Raw genomic sequence first — 10,063 nt, forward strand, 5'->3', positions numbered from 1 at the left:
TGTTTCAGTTTTGATATCAGATGATATGAAATTTATCAGACGTTATTATTGCTAGCACTTCTACCTGCATAGACTCAACAAAATACCTGGGCGCCATTGTGTTGACGGCTCAGGGTCCAAAGTTAGTTTTCGGCTTCGGTGAGAATATGGGCGCAACTTTATATATTCAAAAACAAATTTTGAGATTTATTTTCTATACAAAAATGTAATTCATCCATAATTTTTCATTCTATTATATGTTTTTGGACGTAGGATTTTGTCATTGTCCTTGTGTAACATTATTCCTTCTATTTCCCGCCCTTTCTGAATACGGCCTTTTCCAATCCCATCATTGGCGCTTCGAACACGAGTGACACGATGAAACTGAGACCATACGTCATAGTCATATGACCAAGAAATAGGTAGATCTACAATATAGAACAATTCGTTTAGAAGTTTATATTAAAAAAATAAGTATTCTTTAAACATAACATATATAAAGAATTTCATAGTAGATTGGATCATTGAACATTCATCGTCATTTATACATAATATGACGATGTATGAATGTAGATATTTATATACGTTTTTAATGTATAATGATAAATAACTGCCCTAACCTTGTCATGATATTATAGTTGAATGTTCTTTACTGCAGCTGATATATAACACATGATGACTATAATGCAATATTTCAAGGTCATAAGAACTTGATTCAAATGATGAAAAACAGTACGAGGCCACCAGCCATCTACTATATCTATATTGAAGACATATTTATGACTATGGATCGGATACTTCAACGTACCAGTTCAAACTGTGTGAAGTAAGTGAGCTGTCGTCTGCTTGAGTAGAAAGTCACCATAACGAGAGGATGTATAAGATAGGCACAGTAAGTCAGACGACTCAGAGGAATGAACCCGCGCCACGACAACAACTGGTTTATCCAACCTTAAGAACAATTAAAAAACAAGAAAGAAGAATAGCATTGCTATGAGCTATCTCTCCGACAACAAATCAATCGTCTTATGTTTAATCTTTAAATATGTTCCTTTATTGGTGAGGCAGTGAATTGTAAATGGCAGAAATACCTCCATGCCCAGTACAGCAGGTCACAATGATCCAGACCATGGCTAGACCCCAGCCCGTTCTATGAAGGCTGAGATACGCCGCAGACTCCTGAAGACTCAGTATGTGATTGCGCTCATCTGAGTATGGTGAGTAGATAACGGTGCAAATTACAGAAAAACTCAGGAACCAGCCCAGGAAGTTCATAACCTAGGATATTGACAAGACACTAAGCCAAGATAAGTTTAAAGTAACACAATAATTGTGAGAACATATTTGAAATAGATTCGCTTGCATAATAAGCTTTTACCAGTAAATTAGGGTCTTATTTTTGAGAAGATAACTGAAGTCCTTTCGATGAGAAATTGAACAATACAACATACCTTTGGAATGCGTAGTTTGCAGTTTGTTTTGTAGAGAAGATACCCAGCAAACAATCCCAATACGTAAGGGCCAACGCGTGCGTAGCTCGGGAAATACAGATTCTTCGTAAAATTTGTATCTTTCCTAAGAAAGAATAGAATATACACTTATAAATCAACGAAATTGACAAGGCCAGCCAGTCGTCTAAAAACATCAATTGCTTTGCCTTTATACATATTAGTGTATGACCACCAAATATATACATAGTTATACTTCTATACCTAAACAGGTCGGAGTTGATCGTTCGGAAGCATAAACTATGTTGTATCAAAATAAAAGTTTCAATTTCTCATCGAAAGTGATCATGGGCAGCAAAACTTCATGAATCGGCATAAACAAAATTCAATATAGCTAAAACATATCCCTCAAACAAACTAAATAAAATAAAATAAGATCTGGGTTATTGCAAACGGTTGTTTATTCCTCCTAATCGTTATTGCTCTCTGGTGTCTGTAATCACCGACCACATCATTGATAATTCAACTCCTTTTGTAAATACAGTCCGAAATAACTTGGCGTTAACCTTGTTTCTGTAGATTATCACACAAGTATTGATATCAAGCGACTTATGCAAACACGATTTTCACTCACGCGTGTGGAGCAAAAGGCAGGGCGGACTGTGCGGAGTACTCATGATTGACGTCTATAACCCATATGGCGGCGGTCGAAGCTGCAATGAGCACGAAACCGCAAGCCGCGCCAGCAAACACGTTACTAAAAATACCATTACAGACCACGTAATAATCAAATATGCGCATGTTTTTACTTCATGACAAGAAAAATCATTATGTATTATAACATACACTTATCATGCAACGACACAATTACATCCGATATTTTAAGATGAAAGTTAAATTAAGATTCCTGGCAAATGTTTTAAGCAATAATTTATAATGTTCATTTTTATCGAGGTTAAATCAAAATAAAAGCTAAACGTCGCTCGAATAAGTGCTGATATAATACAATACAGAACTGGATGCCACAAGCTTATACTTCTATACTGACAGAGGCCGGATGTCACAAACCGATCAAACTATACTGTCAGAGGCAGAATGTCACAAACCTATAATGCTATACTAAGAGCAGCTGTTTGTCACAATCCGATAGTACAGTCAAAACCCGTTAGCTCGTACACCCAGGGACCGTCGTAAATACCTCAAACCTCGAGCCAAGCGCGAATGTTAACCTTCAATTTAAAGAAATCGGTCCCAAACATCTGGTTCAATTCAACGTGGAATTCGGGCAAAGCGAGTTCGAGCCAAAGGTGTTCGACTGTACTATACTGACAGCGGCCGGATATCACTGACCGACAAAACTGTTCTGACAGAGGCTTGATATCACAAACTCATAATTCTATACTGACAGCGGCCGGATATCACTGACCGACAAAACTGTTCTGACAGAGGCTTGATATCACAAACTCATAATTCTATACTGACAGAGGCCGGATGTCGAAACCCGATAATACTTTACTTACTGCGGCCGTATGGCACAAAACGATAATACTATACTGACAGAGGCCGGATTTTACAAACCGATAATATTATACTGAAAGAGGTCGGATGTCAAAAAATATATTAACATAGGCAAGGTGTCACCAGTAGATAATACTATCCTAATAGTGGTCGGATGTCACAAACCTATACAACTATACTGACAACGACCGAATATCATCAGCCGATAATGCTATACTGACAGAGGCAAGGTATCATCAATCGATAAAATGTTTCTAACAGAAGCCTGATGTCATCAACCGATCAAACTTTACTGACAGAGGCTGGAGATCATCGACTGATGATAATACTATAGTCACAGAAGCCTGCTGTGATCAACCGATAATAATATACTGATAGAAGCCTGATGCCACTTATATGTTGTCACCGACCGATAATGCTATACCGACAGAGGCTGCACGACACCGATGAATAAAATTATACTGACAGAGGCATGATGCCATAAACCGATAATGCTATACTGACAGATGCTGTATGACACCAAACAATAATAATAATGTACTGACAGATTCATGATGTCACTAACCTTGAATACTATATGTATATATCAAAACACAATACAAAAAAGGTAAAACATTATTATCGAACACTTTGAAAATTAAACGTGTTTACTAGAACAACGGCAGGAGTATCAGAGGACTAATGATGTAAAACTGCATGTCATTTGCCAGGTACCACGACCATCCCAGACACTGAAATATATAAATAATGCTGTAATATTTCCGTGCTATTGAATATAATAATCAGGACTATTTGTCATCATGGTGGACATTTAATATATATACCATTACTCTTAAAAAATGATACTTGTTTTAGGATGCTAAACACCTCTTAAGTTGAGATTCTAAACTCATGTTATCAAACCTAAAAAGGTAACAAACGCATAGTACATAAGTAAAAAAACTATTATAGTTACCCTTAAATATTGGATTAACCGCCTAGGCAACGTTCAATGAAAGCAGATCACTAAAGCTTTAAACAAACTCAGGAATCCAAACACGCAGAATAGATCGTATAGTGGCTTTTTGAAATATGTTACGAAAAACACTCAAAACACCAATTGATGATCGTTCTTAACAGGAAATTATGGCTTCATTTTTTCTTGTAAATTCATTATTGTTATAAGATCCTTTGTGTCAATTGCCGTAGATATTTCAACAAGGACAAAACTTTACATATACTATACAAAACTCACCCGATCAGCTTTCAATACGAATGCAACAAACCATATTGTTAAAAATCTTAATAAAATGACATAAAATTTCAACGATGAAATACCGTGTCATCAGTGTGCACGTAGTTGTTGACGTATAGCAGGTTGGTCCACCAAAACTTCCGGCAACCGCTCATAAAGGGAAACTCGCCTTCAATCCAGAATGGACCAGATACAATGTAAGGCAAAAGGACAGTGCCGACCATAATGACCAACATGTAGGGCGGGGTTAGCCTGTAACAAAAACGACCAGCTATTATGTTTTCCGTTGAAAGCGTACACTTTCAATTATAAAGACAGAAACAGAGACTGTTTTTGATTGTAATTAGCGAGTTGAAAGTATATTGACCACTCAAATACCTCCAGAATCTATGGAAGTAGAACATGAACCAATTGAGTCCTCTTGCCCCGTTCACCTTTTTCAATTCTCGCAAGGTCAGGTAGGCCACCAAGACACCACTGTAACATGTAAGTGTTTTATTCAGATTAGATGTACTTTTTCAAAGCAAGGCATGGCATGACGATTGTTTAATATTAACGTTATCTGTGCTAACGTTTTCTCGTTCTGAAATTTCTATTGTTCTTGTTCTGTGACATTTTTTAATTGTTAGTTTTTAATATGTGTATCTGTTTGACACTTGGTATACATAACCACTCTTGTAGAAAGTAATGCCTGCCATATTATTCCTGATCAATGGCCGTCTTCTTTTAATTTTTTGCGACATGTCAGTGTGTTAAGCGAACTACTATCACTTCTTCAAAAATATATAAGTAATGTCTGACTTACTGCAATCTCGACTATGTTTCCTTGCAATTTTGACTATATTAGAGATTGTAGCGACAATAGTAACAAAGTTTAAGAGATATCACTCTTCCTCGAGTTACTCATTATGGCCATGATGTAATCACTTATGTGATAGGTCTAGTTTGAATTGAAATATAAAATTAATCAATAAACAGACAATCACTATAAATGAACCAATTCAATAACAAAGTTGGCACAATATTATTATTGGGGTACGATATGGATTTCAAACGAATATCAATCACGATTTGCGATCATATTATTCAAGCTATTTGCTTGATGGATGTCCATTGTCGACAATGCCAAATAATATTTTCAAAAAGCATTTGAACTGTACACGTTATTAAAATATGATTGTTTTGGAAACATACGCTTTATTTAACATAATCACTCCTCCAACCGCCTTATACATAGATATATAATTCAGTTTGTTCAAGTATAATTTTGATTTGAAACCTTACAAGCGTAAACGCATATGTGTTTGTACGAAATTTAACAATGCTGAATGTTTACATTTACCTGAGGGTAAAAAAGGAATCCACGGATACAGATGCGTTTATCACAGCACTGAATGAAGGCTTTTGCAGCTCGTCGTAGAAAAACACACCAAGGTTTGCTGGATCAAATTACAATAAATTAAAACAAATGCTACAATACTGTATCTTCATAACTGACATGTTTAAAGAACATTTTGAGTATAACGGTGCCGATGGAAATTTGGGAATAATTTGTCTTTGAAGTAATGAAGAAGATGTTTTTTTTATCTTTAATATATACATTCCAAGCTGGGTATTGACGAATGGAGTGGCTTCCTTTACTTTAATATGTTACTACGGAGTCTTACCGTCAAACCCGGACGCAAAGAAGTAGGTGTGTCCCAGTATTACCCAAGCCATACTGAGGAACCGGATACCATTAAGGGCCCCAAGGGAACCCGCTCCTTGCACTGTGCTTAATATCTTCACTCCGTTACTGTACGCCGAAAATGCCAGACATATCTTCTCCAAGGTACTGCTTTCTGTGACATTAAAGTCATGATAAGACAATGAGAAACAATTAGTAAACACAAATAGGAAAGTTCAATAAGTAAATAAATAAATCAACAACAGCAATATCAAAACATTGTGTTATGCAAAATAAACGTATTATACTAGAAATAATATTGCTGCTGAGGTATTACCGTTTTTAGGATTAAGTCCCACAGTGGAAGGCTTCCTTTCTTTGTCTTTTACTATCTCCATAACAGGGCTTTTTTGTCCACCTTCTATCATTTCGATCACAGAGTTATTTTTTTCGTGTTCCGAGCCCGCCGTTGCTGGCTGGTATGCCCCGTTGATATAAGCTTTTATTCCCACTCCATTTACTGCGCCGTTGCGTTTTTCATGTTCATTCTGTTTGTTTTCTTTAGGTTGTTCATAACATTTCATTTGAACCGCTATGATGTCATACAATGTACCGAACAGAATAAAGGCAACAAGCACCGATAGGATAATTCTGAAAACAAATGTAGGTTATATGCACAAATAATATGGATGGTAAATCAAATTAGAATAATTGTCAAATATATAAATACCATATATATATAGAATACATATATATATGGGGACATCAAAAACTCATGAAGGGACATTCACTTATAATATAAATAGTTTAATCCAATTACGCGTAATTAAACTGATCAAGTATTCATTTATATCTATGACAATTATGAAGGGCTTTCTTTAAGTCAGGCACAAGATGCGCAGTAACTGATCAAAAGCGACCTACATGACAGCGATTGCGTCACTCGCGAGCGGCTTCTTCTCGCTACACAATGGGTTGACGTCGTACCGAATAGTGTCATTGAACAACAGCATCTGAACTGAAAACAAACAAACAAACCACAAATGTGCGCTCACTGTTCTTGTATATCATGATGTCAAATAACATTGATTCAATAAGGTACGGGTGATGTTGTATAATGTAACTTTGTTTTTATTCAGAAAATGCATAGATGTTTTTTATATATTAAAACACACTCGAAATATCAACCATTCCTCAATATATTTTTTCGAGTTTTTGATTTTTTTTTGAGTTGTAATTGGTTTAAGAGGCCCATTTTTTATGGTATGCAAATTATAATGCATACTTGTATCTAATTTTTTGGGGAAAATCTTTTTTATGTATTTTATCCGAGTAAAATTGACTATTTCTACATTGTAATTGTCCCTGTGTCATTAAGTTGTACATCTAAAAAAAGTTTCCATTCCTGTATTTTCTAGATATTTTTGTTATAAGCCCCTTGTGGTTTTGACAAATTGATATTGTCTTCCCCGTCTAGTTCTAAGATAATATGTTTGTGATAAGACAGACACGTATGGAATTTCTTATTATGCGTTATATCTGAATCAATCTAGCAGGGGTTTTAACCTATCCTAAATACACACGTAAACATTACATCGATTTACACATAGCGCGTAATTTCGGCAAGTATAAATTAAAAGTTCCAAAATCCCATTAATTAATAACGTACATACATGGAATTTCAAGGCAGGACAATCCTCGTACGTAACATATAACCAAACATATACATACGGTTTTTGACGAGCAGATTTAGGTCCTTTGCCAAACAGTTGGAGGGCACGCACATTCCGATCCGAATGTATGGCTGTAAGTGAACTTATATTTGTGTATAAACTTGCTTGTTGTTCGAACACACACACCAACACACGCACGCACACACACACACACACACACACACCCACACCCACGCACACGCACACGCACACACACACACACACACACACACTCATTTTTATCATCATTTATCATATATATTAAAGAAATAACTTAATTTGCAAAGCATTGATGTATGTTCATTGGACTTAGTCTTTTAAGCATTTGTAATATAATAATCGATAACGCTATGTAACAAGACAAGTGGAATGACTAATATTGGTCTATAAAAGGATGCAAGGATTCAACATTTATGAAAGGAAAGTGTAGATATCGGCATGTTTTGGGAGAGATAAGCTTTAATGGCGAAGATGATCTTTACATGCTACATGTTTTAGCTTCCGATTAAATTCTTAAATATTTTATCTGAAATATATATTGCATTTTTTATATTTCATGTAATTTATGTGTCAAAACAATGGCGACATAACGAAATAGGATACGATTTTAAGTGAGTTCTTATCCAAATACAATACAACATACTGTCTGCGGACGACCATCACCGATTTCCAGTCTGCAGTATTTTCCATGAAGCGTCTGCATGTTGTCTGTAGCGTTGTTATAGGCATCTGCGTGTAAATCCAGACATTCATCGAAGCCGCCAGGGAACCAAGTCCGACCCTTTATGATCCCGCTGTCTGGCTTCCCGAATGCATCAAGGACTTTAAAATGAATTTGAGATTTTTTATTTAAATACATACTTTTAAAAAAACCCACTTCATCTTGGTAAAATGAAGGGTTTTCTAACGGAATGTCCGATTTATTTAAGTTTGTAATGTTTCATGAAAAAACAATGCTTGTAGAGTTGCGGTGTTTGATTACACTGCATTTAGTTGATAACATCTTATTAGTTAGTAGCATTTGCAATATTTTTTCCCAATCACGTATCAAAATAACTATCTCGCAATCCATTTAACAGACTCTCGAATACAGTATTACGAGATAAAGGCCTACTTTTAACTAAGCATTCGTAGAAAATATCTCGGACTTATGCTATTATTATGTACGACCTCGAACATAAGGACTATTTGAGTGACTTTGGTAGAGCTCTTGTGTATATTGTACAATTACATAATTATCGATGTATTAATATACTTTCTTTATGACAGGCTTGTTAGTAAAAAAGTAGATACATCCATATTTAGTCAGTATTACAAACCGTAATGAATAGCTCGTCGGTCCTTTGTCAAAACGATTTGTCACAGGTCGAGGAATGACTAAATTTGCGAAATTGATAGGCCATTGGTGATAATTACACATTCAGTGTAAATGGAATTCATTACTAAACTACAACAGTACGAGTACATGTTTTAAAATTAAGATATATTTTCTCTATATTTATAATTGACTTGGTCCACGATCAGGGGCAACAAGTTTGGACTACGTTGACCGACAAGCATTTCAAATAGTGTGTTATTGCCTGACATGACAATTGGTTATTAAATATTAATGAATCACAACACCACAAAATATAAATATTATGATATTAAGATATTACTATTAATAACTGATAATGAAAACCGTTGATCAATACATTTGCAATTTACATATATGTATGGTTAGTGAAAAAGATCAGTCATCATTTGACCCAGTAGTATTTGCAAACCTTGTTGTGTCCATGGTTCACCGCTCCCGAGGTCCTCCACAAGCAACATAAGGTCCTGGCTACACTCATGGGATAGACCCCATGATTGCAGAGCAAATTGCCCTGCCAACGGGGTTAAAAGATCTATGGCGTTTGTAGACGACGATGCGTTTTTGGTAAAAAAATCGACAACAGATTCCAAGTTGTCAATGCCTAACGTATTGCCAAGCGCTGGAAGCAGCGACTGTACGGCGTCAGCGAGCATGTCATTATTGCCGACACCATCTGTGCACTGTGGTAAAGTAATTAAAACAATTAACGTAATAACCGTTGAAAGCATAATTAGGTGGCGTAACTCCACAATCTCACACCAACTATGAATGTATATTATGTATTGTTTAAGACGGCTTTAATGTTTCAAAATCCACATACTGATATAACTAGGTTAAATGCGATGAAAATTACGAAATCCCAAAGTTCGGTATCTAGATGACTTATATATTTGTTTAGGTTTTAATCGGAACAAGGGGCACTACGAACTATGCTGATAACAGGTCAAATGCTACCCACGATTTTCAATCGGACATTAAAACCTTTGACCTTATTCAACTATCAAATAGACGCGAAATGGTTTTGTGATCGTAACGAGTCATCATACTTACGAATTACTCACAAATCGTGCAGTTTTGTTCAAATGATAAGATATTAGGAAATATTTCTCATCAAGATCACACTTTATTTCTCGTGGATAACCATAACAC

At 35.7% G+C, this 10,063-nt stretch overlaps 1 protein-coding gene across 1 annotated transcript; it reads right to left on the reverse strand.

Annotated features, from left to right (window-relative positions):
• Positions 1–273: 273 nt before the first annotated feature.
• On the reverse strand, positions 274–9,567 carry LOC128242934 (nose resistant to fluoxetine protein 6-like). The gene is made up of 14 exons (XM_052960385.1): positions 9,324–9,567; positions 8,221–8,379; positions 6,770–6,863; positions 6,183–6,496; positions 5,847–6,020; positions 5,522–5,618; positions 4,558–4,656; positions 4,263–4,431; positions 3,597–3,676; positions 2,062–2,184; positions 1,431–1,554; positions 1,071–1,257; positions 788–930; positions 274–407 (listed from the first exon to the last, which is right to left on the reverse strand). Exons 1-14 carry the CDS (start codon positions 9,565–9,567, stop codon positions 288–290), a joined length of 2,127 nt encoding a protein of 708 aa, XP_052816345.1. The 3' UTR covers positions 274–287.
• Between the last annotated feature and the right edge of the window lie 496 nt (positions 9,568–10,063).

This window comes from Mya arenaria, chromosome 8 (genome assembly GCF_026914265.1).
Source record: "Mya arenaria isolate MELC-2E11 chromosome 8, ASM2691426v1".
NCBI classification, from domain to species: domain Eukaryota; kingdom Metazoa; phylum Mollusca; class Bivalvia; order Myida; family Myidae; genus Mya; species Mya arenaria.

Coding starts and splice junctions, on each gene's coding strand:
- LOC128242934 (XM_052960385.1), bottom strand. CDS start 9,567: ATGCTCGCTGACGCCGTACAGTCGCTGCTTCCAGCGCTTGGCAATACG. Junction 6,021..6,182: donor GGGACTTAATCCTAAAAACG/GTAATACCTCAG, acceptor TTAATGTCACAG/AAAGCAGTACCTTGGAGAAG. Junction 3,677..4,262: donor ACGTGCACACTGATGACACG/GTATTTCATCGT, acceptor TATATATTTCAG/TGTCTGGGATGGTCGTGGTA.